Source organism: Trachypithecus francoisi, unplaced genomic scaffold (genome assembly GCF_009764315.1).
Source record: "Trachypithecus francoisi isolate TF-2019V2 unplaced genomic scaffold, Tfra_2.0 Lachesis_group0, whole genome shotgun sequence".
NCBI lineage: Eukaryota > Metazoa > Chordata > Mammalia > Primates > Cercopithecidae > Trachypithecus > Trachypithecus francoisi.
Genome location: NW_022681453.1, coordinates 57185667 through 57204324, shown reverse-complemented (window position 1 = coordinate 57204324; position 18658 = coordinate 57185667). Strand labels below are relative to the sequence as shown.

At 49.2% G+C, this 18658-nt stretch overlaps 1 protein-coding gene across 2 annotated transcripts in view; it reads left to right on the top strand.

Moving 5' to 3' along the window:
* The window catches only part of IQSEC1 (IQ motif and Sec7 domain ArfGEF 1), a 396118-nt gene that overhangs the window by 118755 nt on the left and 258705 nt on the right, over nt 1-18658 (top strand). For both annotated transcript variants that reach the window (XM_033210757.1, XM_033210762.1), the window contains exon 2: nt 10964-10993. In XM_033210757.1, coding sequence (XP_033066648.1) covers nt 10964-10993 — 30 coding nt within the window. The remainder of the gene's footprint in view (nt 1-10963; nt 10994-18658) is intronic.

The window sequence follows — 18658 nt, the reverse complement described above, 5'->3', positions numbered from 1 at the left end:
GGCGGAGTCTCGCTCTGTCGCCCGGACTGGAGTGCAGTGGCCAGATCTCAGCTCACTGCAAGCTCCGCCTCCCGGGTTCCGCCATTCTCCTGCCTCAGCCTCCCGAGTAGCTGGGACTACAGGCGCCCGCCACCTCGCCCGGCTAGTTTTTGTATTTTTAGTAGAGACGGGGTTTCACCGTGTTAGCCAGGATGGTCTCGATCTCCTGACCTCGTGATCCGCCCGTCTCGGCCTCCCAAAGTGCTGGGATTACAGGCTTGAGCCACCGCGCCCGGCCAAGGATTTCTAAAGACTCCAAAAGGCTGCAGGACCATCTTTACATACTGTTTGACTCTGGCACCCATTGCATTGCCTGATAGCTGGCTACGGTGTCTCTTATTTTTATTCTTGCTTCAAAGCTAATAGCTTATGATATAAAGATCCCAATATTATGGTGAAAACCTCCTACTGGAATAGAGCAGCCCTCTTGGTTGGCTGCATTATCCTGGTGCTTTGCACTGTTCCAGCTTAAACTGTGTCGTATGTGCCCATGTGCATGTGCCTGTGTGTGTGCCCGTGTGTGTGTGCACGTGCACTCCTGGGTTCTCTCTCTGGAGTCCCCTTCCCTCCTAAGTTTGTGCCGAGTGCTCAGTGCTCCAGTCAGTGCTGCATTTTGATGACTTTTGTCCCATCACCCCTGTGCCCCACTCCCATCTCCAGTCAGCATCAGCTCTGGCTTGACTCAGGGGCCAGGAGTTATTTTAACACTGCTTTAAATTTAAAATTTAGTAATTTTAACATAATTACATCACCAGGAGTTATCTTAACACTGCTTTTCCATGTTGGCCTGGCTGCTTCAGGTGGTAGCCTAGGCAGCCCCCAGAGGAGAGAAGGCTTCTCATTCCTAAAAATTCTGTTGAGGATTCTGGTGTGGATTTGCTGGATGTGGGTTACGTGTTCATCCTGGAACAGTTGCTGAAGCAGAAAGCACGAAGTGCACTGGATTGGCCAGGTGTAGGCTGTGTGTGCACTCTCTGACTCTGGTATTAGTAGAGGGGGTTAACTGCAACCATGCCACATGGACTAGGAGAACCTGGGGTGGGAGCTCTTCAAAGGACAGAAGATGGGCTATTGGCATAAGAAGAGTAGAGATTGGGCAGGCAAGAAAAGTATCCACAGATGGCCACTAACCCACCTGGGGCAGCGAAGCATCATGGCATCCGAAGGGGTGAGCTCACTCTATCCCGGGTAGAAAACCCTACTCAAAACACAGGAGAACCACTTAGAACATCAGGAGTTGCGGCCTGGAACGGAGAGCCACATGGAGACAGGGTGTGGGGCAAGCAGAGTGGGAACAAGCTCTGGACTTCCCTGCGGGGGCTGCTGGCCTGAGGAGCCTGGGGCGTGGGCACAGATACACGTGCCAGGGGCTGCGGCAGTCTGGAGGCCAACACTTCCAGGATGAGCAGGCAGGGAGCATAAGGATGAGGACCCCTGGAGGATTCTCCTGGGAGCTTGTTAGAAACGAATGTCTCCCATCTGCCTCAGGCCTCCCGGATCAGAATCTGAATTGTTACCAGATGATCCCATGATTCCCGTGCACCACTTGTCTGAAAGGCTCATTTCCTTTCTCTCAGCCTTCACTTGCAGTGGTGATGGGACTTACGTTGGTTTGGTCTTCGGTGGAGACTTTCTGGAAGGCAGTGTGGCAATGTGTATAAAGGAGCTTCAAAACTATCCATGCTCTTTGATTCAGTTTTTCTACCTCTGAGACTATTACTTAAGGAAATCATCACAGGCAGGGACAAAGAAAGTCATGCATGAAGATATTCATTGCAGTATTACTTAAAATCAGAAACGACTATGTACCCACAAACAGGAACGGGTGAAGTCAAATGTGACACACAATATATTGGATATATTGGCTGTTATACTACCACTATAAATATTGCTTTTGGTTTTCATTGAAACATAATATTTTACATATTTATGAGGTACACGTGATATTTTGTTGCATGCATAGAATATGTAATGATCAAGTCAGGGTATTTGGGGTGTCCATCCCCTTGAGTATTTATCATTTCTATCTGTTGGGAACATTTCAAGTCCTCTCTTTTAGCTACTTTGAAATATGCAGTACATTGTTGCTAACTATAATCACCCTACTCTGCCATCAAACATTAGAACTTATACCCTCTAAAGGGAGGCTGAGGCAGGAGAATCTCTTGAACCCAGGAGGTGGAGGTTGCAGTGAAGTGAGCCGAGATCGGTCACTGCACTCCAGCCTGGCGACAGAACGAGACTCCGTCTCAAAAAAAAAAAAAAAAAAAAACAACAAACTTATACCCTCTATCTGACTGTATGTTTGTCCCGTTGACCAGCCTCTCCTTCCCCCATTCCTACTCTCACACCCTTCCTAGCCTCTAGTATCTATCATTCTACTCTCTACCTCCATGAGATCAACCTTTTTTTTACCTCCCACATATGAGTGAGGGCATGTGCAATTTGTCTTTCTGTGTTTGGCTTATTTCACTTAACATAATGACCTCCTGTTCCATCCATGTTACTGTAAATGACAGGATTTCATTCTTTTTTATGGCCGCATAGTATTCCATTGTGTTCATATACCACATTTGCTTTATCCATTTGTCCTGAAGTGTTTTCTCCTGTGGACACTTAGGTTGATTCCGTAGCTTTGCCATTGTGAATGGTGCTGCAATAAACATGGAGTGCAGTTACCTCTCTGATATATTGATTCTTTTCCTTTGGATAAACGCCCAGCAGTGGAATTGATGGGATTGTTTCATAGTTCTATTTTTAGTTTTTTGAGAAATCTCCATACTGTTTTCCATTTATACTGTGACTATTTTATATTCCCACTAACAGTGTATGAATTCCCTTTTCTGCACATCCTTGCCAGGATTTGTTCTTTTTTGTCTTTTTGATAATAGCCATTCTAACTGGGGTAAGATGATACCTCATTGTGATTTTGATTTGCAGTTTCCTGATGATTAGTGATGTCAAGGATTTTTTTTTTTGTATGCCTGTTGGCTTTTCATCTGTCTTCTTTTGAGGAATGCTCATTCATATCCTTTGCCCACTTTTGAATGGGATTATTTGTGTTTTTTTACTGTTGAGTCTTTGAGTTCCTTGTATATTCTGCATATTAGCCGCTTGTCAGATGAGTAGTTTACAAATGTTTTCTCACATTCTGTAGGTTGTCTCTTCGCTCCGATGATTGTTTCCTTTGCCGTTGGAGAAGCTTTTTCATTTCATATAGTCCCATTTCTCTGTTTTTGTTTTTCTTGTCTCTGCTTTTGAGGTCTTAGGTATAAAATCTTTGCCTAGACCTGAAAGTGTTGTCCTGAAGTGTTTTCTGTATGTTTTCTTCTAGTAGTGCTATAGTTTTGGGTGTTACATTTGAGTCTTTAACCCACTGTCTTAGTCCGTTTTCACCCTGCTGACAAAGACATACCCAAGACTGGGCAATTTACAAAAGAAAGAGGTTTAAAGGACTTATAATTCCACGTGGCTAGGGAGGTCTCACAATCATGGTGGAAGGCAAGGAGGAACAAGTCACATCTTCCATGGGTGGCAACAAAAATAGAGAGAGCTTGTATAGGGAAACTCCCCCTTATAAAACCATCAACTCACATGATACTTATTCACTGTCACAAGAACAGCATGGGAAAGACCTGCCCCCATGATTCAGTTACCTCCCACTGGGTCCCTCCCACTGGGTCCCTCCCACAACACATGGGAATTCAAGATGAGATTTGAGTGGGGACACAGCCAAACCATATCATTCTGTCCCTGGCCCCTCCTAAATCTCATGTCCTCCCATTTCAAAAGCAATCATGCCTTCCCAGCAGTCCCCCAAAGTCTTAACTCATTTCAGCATTAACTGGAAAGTCTGCAGTCCAAAGTCTCATCTGAGACAAGGCAAGTCCCTTCCACCTATGAGCCTCTAAAATCAAAAGCAAGTTGATTACTTCCTAGATCCAGTGGGGGTATAGAGATTGGGTAAATACAGTCATTCCAAATGGGAGAAATTGACCAAAACAAAGGGACTACAGGCACTATGCAAATCCAAAATCCAGTGGGGCAGTCAAATCTTAAAGCTCCAAAATGATCTCCTCCTTTGACTCCATGTCTCACATGCAGGTCATGCTGATGCAAGAGGTGGGTTCCCATGGTCTTGGGCAGCTCTGCCCCTGTGGCTTTGCAGAGTACAGCCTCCCTCCAGGTTGCTTTCACAGGCTGGCATTGAGTGTCTGCAGCTTTCGCAGACACACGGTGCAAGCTGTTGGTGGATCTACCATTCTGGGGTCTGGAGGACGGTGGCCCTCTTCTCACAGCTCCACTTGGTGGTGCTTCAGTAGGGACTCTGTGTGGGGGATCTGACCCCACATTTCCCTTCCACATTGCCTTAGCAGAGGTTCTACATGAGGGCCCTGCCCCTACAGCAAACTTCTGCCTGGGCATCCAGGCGTTTCCATACATCCTCTGAAATCTAGGCAGAGGCTCCTAAACCCTAATTCTTGACTTCTGTGTACTGTCAGGCTCAATGCCACATGGAAGCTGCCAAAGCCTGGAGCTTGCACCCTCTGAAGCCACAACCTGAGCTCTACATTGGCACCTTTCGCCATGGCTGGAATGGCTGGGAGGCAGAGCACCAAGTCCCTAGGCTGCACATGGCACAGGGACCCTGGTCCTGGCCTACAAAACCATTTTTTCCTCCTAGGCCTCTGGGCTTGTGATGGGAGGGGCTGCTGTGAAGACGTCTGACATTCCCTAGAGACATTTTCCCTATTGTCTTGGGGATTAACATTCCGCTCCTCATTATTTATGCAAATTTCTGCAGCCAGCTTGAATTTCTCCTCAGAAAATGAGTTTTTCTTTTCTATTGCATTGTCAGGCTGCCAATCTCCCAAACTTTTATGCTCTGCTTCCCTTAGAAAACTGAGTGCTTTTAACAGCACCCAAGTCACTTATTGAATGCTTTGCTGCTTAGAAATTTTTTCCACCAGGTTCCCTAAATCATCTCTCTCAAGTTCAAAGTTCCACAAATCTCTAGAGCAGAGGCAAAATGCTGCCATTCTCTTTGCTAAAACATAAAAAGAGTCACCTTTGCTCCAATTCTCAACAAGTTTCTCATCTCCATCTGAGACCACCTCAGTCTGGACTTTGTTGTCCATATTGCTATCAGCATTTTGAGCAAAGCCATTCAATAAGTCTCTAGGAAGTTCCAAACTTTCCCACATTTTCCTCTCTTCTTTTGAGACCTCCAAACTGTTCCAACCCCTGTCTGTTACCTGGTTCCAAAGTCACTTCCACATTTTTGGGTATCTATAGCAGTGTCCCACTCTACTGGTACCAATATACTGTATTAGTCCATTTTCACACTGTTGATAAAGACATACCTGAGACTGGGAAGAAAAATAGGTTTAAAGGACTTACAGTTCCACATGGCTAGGGAGGCCTCACAATCATGGCAGAAGGCAAGGAGGAGCAAGTCACATCTTACATGGATGGCATCAGGCAAAGACAGAACTTGTGCAAGGAAACTCCCCCGTATAAAATCATCAAATCTCATGATACTTATTCACTGTCACAAGATCAGCATGGGAAAGACCTGCCTCCAAGACTTAATTACCCGCCACTGGGTCCCTCCCACAACACGTGGGAATTCAAGATGAGACTTGGGTGGGGACACACCCAGACCATGTCACCCACCCTGAGTTAATTTTTGTATATGGTGAGAAGTAAATGTTGTTTTAAAAGAATTTTGCAGGAACTCTGTAGGGAATATGGTGATAAATAAGACAGATGCAGTGCCTCCCCTCTTGGAGCTGACATTCTATTAAGAAAGACAGTAAGCAAGTAGACAAATAAGACAGTTTCAGACTGTGACATGTTCACAGAAGGATGAATGGGGTAATATGGCAGAGAATCTAGGGGGCCGGGGGAGGGCTATTTAGATAGGAGGGATACTGGGAAGGCCTGTCCTAGGAGCTAGTATTTAAAGTAAAATCTGAATCAGAAGACAGAGCCAATGAAGTCAAAAGCCAGGGACAGGATAGACCTTCCAGGAAGAGGGAACAGCAGTGCCCTAGAGCTGCTGTTGGGGAGCTTGTCTGTGTGAGGACAGAATGTGCGGCTGCAGTGGGGAGCTGAGGGGAAACTCCACCCTAAGAAGGTGGAGAAGTGAGCAGGGCCAGACACCACAGGCTTTGTGGGCTGTGTGTGGAATTTGGATTTTGTTCCAAGGGCAGAGTGCTGCAGAATGGATGTAGAGGAACCTGACTTGGACTGGGGAGCTGCTGAAGGCCTCATGGATGAGGCCCCTGAAATGTGCTTATGATTCATGTTAAGTGAGGAAGACAGGCATAGAGTGATGTAAAGTGTCATTTCCACTGTATAAAAAAATGGACAGGAAACAGCCCATAAGCATACATGCAAAAATGTGATAGCGATTACCTCCAGGTGATAGGATTAGAGATGGTTTTTACTTGTTTTTCTTATGCTTTTCTACGTCACGCCATATAAGAAAAACAATCATGGTGATTTGAGAACTTGAATTTGGATCAGTCATGGCACTTAGTTGCAGACAACAGAATCTACTCTTTCTAGTTTGAGCTAAGGGGGATTTATTTCCATGTATTTTGACTGAGAGTCCAGGACCGAGCTTGGATGTCCCATAGCCAGGAACAACACAACCTGGACCATCACCTAAAGCCACCTGACTGTTGCCATGGAAACCCCACTCCCTGTGAGGCTCAAGCCTGGACACTGGAGCCAGTTGCTTTGGGAGAACCAGATGCCTCTCTTCCCTTCCAGCCAGGAGCTCTTTTCTCCACCCTACTGTGTCACTCATGCCCATCTTCTCAGTCTGGGCAGGCCTCTGTCCAGAGGAGCTGAGAACATTCGCAGAACGAGAGCTGCAAGGGCATCTGGGAAAGGTAGATTTCAGTTTTCCAGAGGCTCAAGTCCAGTGATCATGGAAGGGGGCTGCACACACGGCGAAGGGGGCAGTCTGCAGATTCCACCACAGAAGAGGAACAAGAACGACAAACACGATCACTTGAGCCTTGGCCGTCTAAGAGCCAGCTGGAGGAAGGATTGGTTATCCCTCTGCTCTCGTGAGGACGGCCAGAGGCTCTCCTTGTCCAGGGAGCACTGGCTATCTGAGCCTCTTGCCCCCCCAAGTGCCACCAGACTGACGTTCACCTGTCAGCACCTCCCCTTCCTTGGCTGGGGGAGCTCCTCGGCCGCCTGTGAGGCAGGCTGATGCGTGCAGACTTACCCTCCCTAGGAGCAGCCTTCAGCCACTCCCAGCTGCTTTGGCCCTGGGGTAAGAGAGCTGGAGGTGGCTTGAACTGGTATCTAGGGCTCCCAGGTAAACTGAGCCCTAGCTTCCCACAGTGGTGGATATCATGTGGTGCCATTGTTAACCCCCTTCTCTTTCTTTTCTTACCTCCCTAGCCCCTTTCTCTTCTCACTTCCCAAATTAACTCGTAGCTGAACCCTTATCTCCAGGTCTGCCTCAGGGACAGCCCACACAAAGGCATTGGGGATCATCCTGTTCCTAGATCTCAGCTTTATCTGCAGGAACCAGAAGGCTCCAGGATGCTCCTGATCATCTGCTTCCTTGCCCACGCTGAGTGCCGTCATAATCATGGGCACACATACATGCACATACAGGCACACCCACATATAGTGCACTCCACATGTGTACACACATGCACACATGTATGCACAGGCACACACGCACAGGCATCCTCCACCCCAGGGGCTGCCCAGCCCCTCTCACTTTTCTTCCCACATTATTGCTCCTTTGGCCATAGGACGGGCGATGTTATGCCAGGGGCTCCAGGTTATCCTCTGCATGTGCCATCCCTGGTGTAAAAGATGACTCCACTGTGTGTTGCTGTTGGAGTGTGGGTTCTGGGCCAGTGCAGTGCTGGCTTCCCACAGCAGACACTTCCTAGAGCCTGCTCAGTGCCAGGCCCCATGCTGAGCTCCAGTGTGTGGAAGGCACCATCTCCTCCAGATGTTCCCTTCCCTGCAGGCCCCCGCAGGTCAGCCTCTGAGCAGCCCTACAGCAGCCTAATGGCCCAGAGCATGATCACATCCTCAAACCACACCTCGGGTAGGCGGTGAGAGAAGCAGCTTTATTCATCAACCTCTCTGTGCCGGGAACATACTTATCTCCTCACCACATTTCAGGGGCCAATTGCTGTCATCCCTAATCCGCAAATGAGGAAACTGGGGCTCATGGAGATTAAGTGACTTTTGAGGCCACCTGGAAGCCAGTAAGGGGTGAAGCTGGAACTGGGACCCAGGAGAGTCTGATGGCTCAGGGCCAGTGCTTGTCCCCTGGCGTCCCAGAATGTGGAGCTCTGGCGTGGCTGCATGGCTATGCCTCAGCCACATAACAAGCACTGGAGACCCTGCCATGAACGTGACAAAACCCTTACCCTCGTGGCATTTTCATCCCACTGAGGCAGACAGACCATACGAGACATAAGTAGAGAGTTTCACGTGGTCCTGAGTGAAGGCCACAAGACAGAGATCTGGGATAGAAGCGCAGAGGAGGAGCTGTGTGTTAGCTATCAAGTACCATGTAACAAGTGACCTCAAAATGTAGGAGATGAAGACAGCAAACGTCGATGGTCTTGTGTTCTGTCCTGCTGAACCCATAGTTGGAGTCACCCTAAGAGCAGAGGCAGGGGAGTTTCCTGCAGGAGTGCCCCAAACGTTCCCGAGCTGGAGTCAGTTGTCATTCCAAAGAAAGGATCCCTGAACGCCTGGGTGACCAGTCCATAGCATTTATTAGGAAACTTAAACACATAGGCCTGTGGTGTCATTGCGACGGACAGCGAGAAAGGAGCTGCCTACTCAGGCATGTCCGTAAGGCCTGTTTGCACTCTATGTTTCTCGGTCAGCGCATAGGGGACTGGGGCACCCTACCTCTCCCTTCTGAGGTAAGAAACGCAGGAACAGTGTGGCTGGTGGCTCTGCCTCTGGGGCGCTCATGTGATTGCGGTCATGATGTTGCCTAGGGCTGCAGCAGCGAGGGGTGGAAAATCTGCTTCTGGGCTCACACACATGGTTGGTGGCAGGGGGCTCAGGTCCTTACCACCTGGGCCTCTTCCGGAGGATCTGCTCACAGAACAGGGTATCCTGGGTTGCTTCCCCAGGGTGAGCAACCTAAGACAGCGATGAAGTGAAGAACACACACACACACACCCACGCGCGCGCACACACACACACACACACACACAGCCTCTGCTTGCTTGCTTTTCTGTCCTGGTTATGATCAAATGGAAAACAAAAACAAAAAATGAGAATTTTCAAAAGCTGCTCCTGGGATCACCTCTCCCCATCATCAGGCTTCCTGGGAATTCTGTGGAGGGTCTTCAGCCACCAGGGACTGGTCTGCACCTTGTCCCATGGCCCCCAGGGTCAAGAGATGCCACAGGTGTCTGTGAGCCATTCCCGTCTCACGTCACCACCTCACCTGCTGTCCTGGGGACCGTGTGATCCAAGTTGCTATGCATCGATACTGAATTAGAATTGCTGGACAGGGAGACCAAGGTCCTTCTAGAGCAAGGGGTTTGCACTCAGGCACCTGGAACACACATTGCTGGGGACTACCTGCCTTTTGTCTCATTTGCTACTGGTGAGTGTGACCAGGCTGAGCAGCACCAAGGGAGGCCGGGTCTGAATCTGTGGGCAAGCTTGGTTCAGTGGGAAAGGCATCCCCTGGGGCTTGCTATGCTTATGGGCTGTGCCCCATGTGCTCTGACTTCTGGTCTGGGACATTACTGAAAAGGCAATGAACAAAAAGACAAATATCTGACTTTGGGTTAAGTATGTTTTTTTTGTTTTTTTTTTTTTTTTTTTTTTTTTTTTTTTGAGACGGAGTCTCGCTCTATCGCCCAGGCTGGAGTGCAGTGGCCGGATCGCAGCTCACTGCAAGCTCCGCCTCCCGGGTTGACGCCATTCTCCTGCCTCAGCCTCCCGAGTAGCTGGGACTACAGGCGCCCGCCACCTCGCCCGGCTAGTTTTTTGTATTTTTTAGTAGAGACGGGGTTTCATGGTGTTAGCCAGGATGGTCTCGATCTCCTGACCTCGTGATCCACCCGTCTCGGCCTCCCAAAGTGCTGGGATTACAGGCTTGAGCCACCGCGCCCGGCCTGGGTTAAGTATGTTTTTATTTTTCTAGCTCTCTGGCAATAAAATCCAATTTGGGATATCCAGGGATTAGATTTCTGAATGTGTTTGCTCAAAGCCCTTTGCTCCTTAAGACCCAGGAAGCCCAAGCAAGGCTTTAGCCATCAGCTGCGTGTGGTTTAATCCCAAAGTCCCTTTCCTTTGGTGTACAGACCAGGAAGGCATCGCTGTCAATACCGCATAGTCACAGTCTCCGTGAAAGTTCAAGTGTGCAGTACGATCTGATTGTCCAATTTCTTGACATTCAAGCTTGTCTCCTTTGTAATGTGGTTGTAATTGATTTCTGATACTTGAAAATAGAGCTGGTTCTGGGGAAATACACTGGAAATACCAAGTAGGGGGTGCAGTGAGGCCAGTCACACTGCTCTCATTTATTCATTCATTCATTTAGTTGCTGCCCAGGTCAGAGTTCTGGAACCACAGACCCCTCCTCTGGCTTTGCTCTCGACTCCTGGGGTGTATTCAAATCTTGGGAAAACAATTGCAGTCAAGGTGATGGAAACTGAAAAAGGGTGGGAAAGGAACCCTAAGTCTTCCAAGAAGAGTGGACTTTCTGAATACAGTTCCAGGTCTAAAGAACAGCAGTAAGAGACCCTGGAGGATTGGGCCTGGGGATGTCTGCTGAGGCTGGGGAGGGGACGCTGGGAGCAGCTAGGGACCTCAGGGTCCCTGCATCTAGTGTCGTCGTGCAGGTCTCCCGGAGCAGAGGGTTCTGGGCTCTAAGCACGTGCTCTTCTCGTTGCAGGTCTGAAGGAGAAAGCTCACGAAGCGTCAGGTACGTGCTTCATCCACCTCTGTCCATGTGTCTGAATCCCGGTGGTGAGCGGCGCTGATGAAACCATGTGCTTTGATTTCTCCCCGCGGGTCTCCCAGGTCAGACCTCTCCTCCCCTGGCTGCTCCCTTTGGCCCTGGCGTGTGCCCCAAGGGCCTGGGCATTATCTGCAGGAGCACGTCTGTTGGCTCTGCATCCTGGAGCAAAAGCCCTGCCCAGCTTCCGTGTATTTAGAGTGACCTCTGTGGAGGTCACCTGTGTTGGTGGTTGTTCCTCCCTTTCTGGGGCTGGTGATGGCCCAGTGTGCCAAGGCTGTGACCCGTCTAGGACCAGAAACTTCTAGACCTGACACGCCTGGGGCTGGGTTGGCGGGGCCAGGGCAAGTCTAAGATGCTTGGTGGTGGGCCCGGCACCAACCAGCCTCTAACGATGCAGGGGTGTCTCCACGGCAGGTGTAGTGCCCCTGCCCATCCTCGCCCCACCAACCGAGGGTAGGTGGGGGTGGACATGGAGTGGGCTTTCTGCCAGAGGCTCTGACTGAACCTAGAAGAGGGTCTGGTCTGAGACAGTACCTGGGGTGTCAGTGCCCCAGCCAAGGAGCCTCAGGCCTGGCAGTTCTCAAGGCATGAGCTGGGGGACCAAGAAGGCCATGGGCATGGGAGATGGGTGTCAGCATGGTGAGGCTGGGGATGGGAGGAGAGGCCAGGAGGCAGTTAAGAGCCCATGGACTCCCAGTCCCCTTTGGCAGCAGATGGACTTCCAGGTCTTAGGGTGGTGGCCTGAGGTGGCTGATTTGTATTGTGATGTTACAGGCTGGGGAGATGAGATGTCCTGAGCTTGGCCCTGGGGATGCCAGCTAGAGTGGGGTCCTTCAGGTGTCAGCAGAAGAAGAGAAAGAGCTGGGGGAGGCTGCATCCCAGGGAGCCTCTTGGGAGGCAGCACAGGAGGTGCCGAATCCTATACTTGGGGCAGTCAGCTATGTGCTTGGAGCAGAGGACATGGGCAGGGAGTTGGGCTCCAGGGAACCAGAGTCCCGGGAGTGAGAGGCAGGGTCTTGCAGGAAGCAGAGGCATGCTCAGAAGGGGAACTGGAGAGAGAGAGGTCCCGGAAGGACTGTGTGCAGGCGTGAAACCCAAGTGAGGGGACCAGCTGGGGATGGTGCAGCACTTGGGCTGGCAAGAGTGGGAGCTAAAGGGGATAAGGAGGGGATGCCGACGGGGATGGATGGAGAAAGGCTAGGGTCTGGGGATCCGAGGGAGGGGGCAGCAGGCCGTGATTGCAGCCTGAGATGTGCACCGCCACACAGCCCCACCCTGGAACACAGCGCGGCCCTGAGGAGGAGGGGAGACTGCCCTTGGTGCACGATGGAGAAACCTCCAGAATATACCATTAAGTGAGGAAAGCAGGGTGCGAGAGTACACATCTCACACTACTTTGGGGTAAGAAAGGTCAGGTGTAAGTACGTATATTCTTATCTAATTTGTCAGCAAAAAGAAACAGGAAGGAAACAGATGGCTGTTAAGATGATCCCTTCAGAGGGAGGGCAAGGGGCAGGGCCTCCAGTGCCTGAACGCCTCCTCAGGGCAGACCTACGAGTATTCCTGAGGGTTCTGAACCCTGTCAATGTAATACCTGTTCAAATAATTAATTCAAAACAACAGGATAGGGAGAGGATGGATTGCCAATCCCTGGGGCTGGCCCTGAGGTGGAAGGGGATTCCCACATGGACTTGGAGGGGCTGCAGGCTCCGGAAGCAGATGGCCTCGCAGCCTCTCCAGCTCTCCCTGGCCTGCCTCTGTGGGCCCCTTTGGGATCTAAGCTTCCCCCAATGCCCTCCAGGTGCCCTTCTCTGTCTGTCTTCCAAGAAGGCAGCTGCTTACCTGAAACCCTCATTCTGTGAAAGTTCATGGTGGGCAGCGGGTCCCTCACAGGGGCGTCCTGGGAGCAGTCTGCTCTCACTGGTGACCTAAGCGGGAGCCAGTGAACATGTAGAGTGAGTGGACCCTCGTGGTGGGGATCTGGTCTGCCCCAGCCCCACCCGGCCCGGCGCTCCCTCTGGCGGATCATCAGGAAAGCATTTGCCAGGCAGGCGCTGTGGAACCCAGCCCTGGAGGAGGAAGGAGCATGGGAACGACATTTCGGTGGGGGAACAGCATGTGCAGGGATCCCAGGAGCGAGCATGACTGGCTGCCCGGGGAGAACGAGGAATGGCCTCGGTGTCGCAGGGGAACTGACACGCAGAGCCGAGCATATGTTCCAGCTCCGAGTCACATGGCTCCTAGCGGGGTGCACAGACAGGAGAAGCCGGGCAAGGGAGAGCGTGGATGGAAGTTCCAGCAGGGAAGGCTGTGTTTAGTTCTTCCAAGGCTGAAGAATCCATCCCCAAAACGCCCTGCTGTGTGGACATCGCAGTAGACAGCGTTGCTGAGGCTAAGATGCCGGGGTCAGATGTGACTTGCCATGGCTTTACCTGCCCTGGCCCATTGTCCCCATCATGCACAGGCTCACGCTTGTAATCCCAGCACTTTGGGAGACCAAGGCAGGAAGATCATTTGAGGCCAGGAGTCCAAGACCAGCCTGGGCAACATAGCCAGACCCCGTCTCTACCAAAAAAAAAAAAAATTAAAAAAATTAAGGACACAGCCCTGAGAGACATCTCCTCCCCACCGGCTCTCACCCTGCCCCAAGGTCCCTGCTTGGTGAGATTCTTATTCTTTAAACTCAAATGATCGGAGTTGCCACCTTTCTGGTTTGCTTTTCTTAGCCTCGGGAGCAGCAGGGAAGTGCTTTTGCATGCAGAAGCCTGTTTATGAATTCACGCTCACTACTTTTCCCTGAGGCAAAACATTTGCAAGATCAGATATATTCATTTTCCACAAATGAAATGACTCATTTTTTGACCATTTTGCAAATGTAGGACTTTGCTCATTGTTCCCTGGGAGGATGTGTCTGCTTTTGACTCCATCAAGAGGAAGGCTCTGGAGGCCCTCAAATGTGAATCTTCTAATGATTTATTTATGGAAGAGGGACCATAGGAAGAGAAGAGGTTTGTGGAGTTTGGAGTCTGCAAAAATGAAAGAGCCGGTGGAGGGTCCAGAGAGAATATGGATACTGGATTGAAAGTGCCAGGGCTTTCTGCAGGGTGCAAGCATTATCTGTTTTCACCCCGGCACTCTGTCAAATCCTTGAAATTAACTCAACTATATTCAGTCATAGGAATAAGTTCCATTCAATGAGTGTTCACTATGGGTGGGGCCTCACTTCATCTGCACAACCAACCGCACCTTTTTAAGAGAGTTATTATTGGCCCTTATTTTTTCAGCTCTGGGAAATTAAGGCTGAGAAGTACAAACCAGCTTGCCTAGGATGACATGGATTTCGAGTGGAAAGGTGGGATGCCATGCACCAAAGCCTTTGCAAGTCAGTGTCGCCTGTGGTGCTTGTTGAAAACACAGATTTCCAGCCCCTATCCCTTTCATGCCTCACTCAGTAGGTCTGGGCAGGGTCTGGGAATCTGCATTTTTTTGAGATGGGGTCTTGTTCTTGTTGTCCAGGCTGGAGTGCAGCGACGCCATCTCGGCTCACTGTAACCTTCACCTCCCGGGTTCAAGCGATTCTCCTGCTTCAGCCTCCTGAGAAGCTGGGATTGCAGGTGCCTGCCATCAGGCCCAGCTAATTTTTATATTTTTAGTAGAAACAGCATTTCACCATGTTGGCCAGGCTGATCTTGAACTCCTGACCTCAAGTAATCTGCTTGCTTCAACCTCCCAAAGTGTTGGGATTACAGGCGTGAGTCACTGCGCCCAGCCTGAATCTGCATTTTAAATCAGTGCCCACATGATCTTAACAAGCTGCTGGAACATATGGTCTCTCCAAGTAAACAGAATTTCTCCAAGTGTGCCAGTGTCCAGTGGCAGCCACGTACCCTTCATAAGCATGAGCTGACTGAAGTGCAGAAATTTTGCTTCTAACCCTTAGAATAATTCTTTTTTTTTTGAGACTGAGTCCCACTCTGTCACCAGGCTGGAATGCAGTGGTGTGATCTCAGCTCAATGCTACATCCGCCTCCTGGGTTCCAGCGAGTCTCGTGCCTCAGCCTCCTGAGTGGCTGGGACTATAGGCATGTGCCATCATACTTGGCTAATTTTTGTATTATTAGTAGAGACGGGGTTTTGTCATGTTGCCCAGGCTGGACTTGAACTCCTGGGCTCAAGTGATCTGCCTGCCTCGCCCTCCCAATGTGCTGGGATTACTGCGCCCAGCCCTGACCTTAGAAGCACATTGCATGAGGTGGTCCCATACTGGTCACCTCCCCATCAGGACTCTGAACGTTGACTGGCATTTTCCAAAGGCAATAGCAAGGCTCAGGGCTGGGACAATGGGGAGAGCCCGAGGACTCTTTTGTTTGGGGATGGTGGGGGAGCTTCTGGAGAAGGTGGGCCTGGTTACCAGCTTTGGCTCAGCTGGAACCAAGATGTGTAAGCAAACGTAATTTGTCCAAAAAATTCAGTTTTCTGTCTCCATACCAAGGCAAAACAGCCTTTGTAATTAACTGGGCCTTTTTCCCCTAAACCCAAAATGAGAACACACAGTTTATTTTGTTCACAAGGAGGTATGAAAACTGCTGAACGTGGCAGACAAAGCTGGGAGTGTTTGCTGTGCCAGGTAAATAGAACTGAACTCTTTCTCTCAGGAAGGAATGGGAGTAGGCTCCAAATGTGAGAGACGGGCTGGGTCTAGGCCAGAGACCTCTGCCATTGTCCAGCCATGTTTTGGAAGTGCTGGACTGAGGGCTGAGCCGGCAGCCTCTGGAGGCAAGTGGACATTTCTTAACACTGTGGAATCAAAAGAGTACAGGCACTTGGGGAAGATTATCTTGAATTCAAATCCTTTCTCTTTTTCTTACCCTCTCTGTCACCATGCAACAGCCACTGAGCTCTCCAAGCCTCAGATTTCACTCATTCAACAGTCTTTATTGAGCATCTACTGTGTCTTTGTGCTAACTACTAAGGGTGTAAAGACCAATGAGATACAGTTAATTTCTACCCCATGAAGAAATGGGAGTAAAGACTTTAGCCTGAAGGCCATGGACCAATTAAATGAGGCTGTAGATGGAACAGCACATGCCATGTCACAGTATTCAGTTAACATCCATTTCCTTTCTTCTCCCTCTGCCACAGTCTGTGGAGATGTGGCTGCTCAGAATCCTGAGGAAGGGTCTGAGGCAAGCCCATGTTTGCATGAGCAGGAGGTGGTGGCCGCTGCTTAGAGAGTGTGCCCTTTTGGCTGTCCTCCTTCCTTCCTTTGCTCCCCTGGATTTATGATTGAGATTTCTTGGGCATTCTTGACTTTGGTGGCCTTTTACTTTTCCATCTCCTTGACTCTCTGTGCTATATCCTGAGCAATTTCCTGAGGATAGTCTTCTAGTTCACTAGTGCTTTCTTCGGCTATGTTCATTCTACCGTGTGGCCTATGAATTGTGGGTCCCTGAGACCCTTGAATGGCCTCTGAATGCCCTCAGCCTACTTCCGGAGGCACTACTGGTCCTTTCTTTACACAGAAAGTAGAAGATCTCATAGGAGCCACATTCAAGTCACTGGGCAAAAACCCATCTGACTGGGTGTATTTTGTGTTTTGATTTGTTTTCTGTGAACCTGTGTAGAGAAGTAATAACTGACTGTTTAGAAGATGGGGCAGAGATATTGGTGCAGGGGCAAGGGAGTCTACTAATGGGGAATTAGACTAAATCCCAAAATGCATTTAGTAAGCCTTGTCTAAACATCTGCTTCTATTGCATTCAAATCTTAAAAGTACTTAGAAGGTGATGACGCAATGTGTATGTGTGTATCTGACCCAGGTCCAGTGTTTGGGTGGGGACTTTGAAACCAGGGTCTAAGCTGAATGACCTTGGTCAGATGACTCAAATTCCCTGAGCCTTAGTGTCCTCGTGTCAAATGGAAATGAAAACATCTAGCCCCCAGAGTTTTCTTGATCTTGTCCACATCTGACTCTCCATACTCACCTCCATCACTGTGGTCATCACGCTCTGGCCTTCTGGTGCCTCCATTCTTCCAAGCTCATTAGTGCCCCAGGGCCTTTGCCTGTGCCATTCCCTCAGCCTAGAACATGCTCCCCCAGGTCTCACCCACGGTGGGTTCTCCTCAGTCCAATCCCCCTTCAGATTTTAGCTCCTCTTCCCTCATCATCCCACCTCAAGTAACCTAGCCAATCTCTGCACATCAGCCGGTTTACTTCTGTCCCTTATCTGCCCGTCCCCACTGAAATGTCAGCAGGAACTTTGTCTTATGCAGTCCTGTGCCTCAGTGCTCAGCCATGTGCCCTGACACAGCATGCTATTTTGGTCTCTATACTTGACACTTCCCACATCCAAGGGGAGCACCTCTGGAAGGAGGCCAGAGCTAAATGTGCCAAGCCTGCCTGTCCACATGCCTGGATGCTCCCACTTCTGTCCCTCCGTCATGCACTTCTTTCTCTTCCTAATTGCCTATCTAGGACTTCCAATACTATATTGAGCCCAAATGACAAAAATGACATCCTTGTCTTGTTCCTGATCTTAGCTAAAAAGCTTTCAGTCTTTCACTGCTGAGTATGATGCTAGTTGTGGATTTTTTGTATATGGCCTTTATTATGTTGAGGTAGTTTCTTTCCATTCCTCTTTTGTTTATTTTATTTTTAATTTTTATTTGTTTAAGATGGCGTCTCACTCTGTCGCCCAGGCTAGAGTGCAGTGGTGCAGTCTCAGCTCACTGCAACCTCTGCCACCCAATTTCAAGCAATTCTTCTGCCTCAGCCTCCTGAGTAGCTGGAGTTACAGGTGTGCATCACCATGCCCAGCTTTTTTTTTTTTTTTGTATTTTTAGTAGAGACGGAGTTTCTTCATGTTGGGCAGGCTGGTCTTGAACTCCTGACCTCACGTAATCCACCCATGTCAGCCTCCCAAAGTGCTGGGATTACAGTCATGAGCCACCACATGGCCTTGTTTAGTGTTTTTACTATGAAAAGGTGTTGAATTTTGTCAAGAATGTTTTCTGCACCAATTAAGATGGCCATGTGTTTTTTTCCCCCTTAATTCTATTATGCATTACATTGAACAGTTTTTGGATGTTGAGCCATCCTTGCATTCCAGGAATAAATTCCACTTAGTCATGCTGCAGAATTCTTTTATCGGGCTACTGAATTTGGTTGCTGATATTTGTTGAGGATTTTTGCATCAATGTTCATAAGAGGTATTAGTGTGTGGTTTTCTTGTAATGTCTTTGTTTAGCTCTGGTACAAGACAATGCTGGCCTCACAGAATGATGTAGGAAGCACTCCCTACTTGAAGTTTTTGGAAGAGTTGGAGAAGGCTTGGTGCGATTTCTTCTGGAAATGTTTGGTAGAATTCATCAGTTGAAGCCATCAGGTCCAGGGCTTTTCATTGTCACGAGGTGTTTGATTACTAATTCAGTCTCCTTATTAGTTATGAGTCTATTCAGATTTTTTATTTCTTTGTAATTCAGTCTCAGTAGGTTTAATTCTAACTTTCACTTCTGATTTTAGTTGAGTCTTTTCTCTTTATTCTTAGTCAATCTAAGTGGTAAATTGTCAATTTTGTCAATCTTTTGAGAGAACCAACTTTTGTTTGGATTTGTTTATTCTTTGTTCAT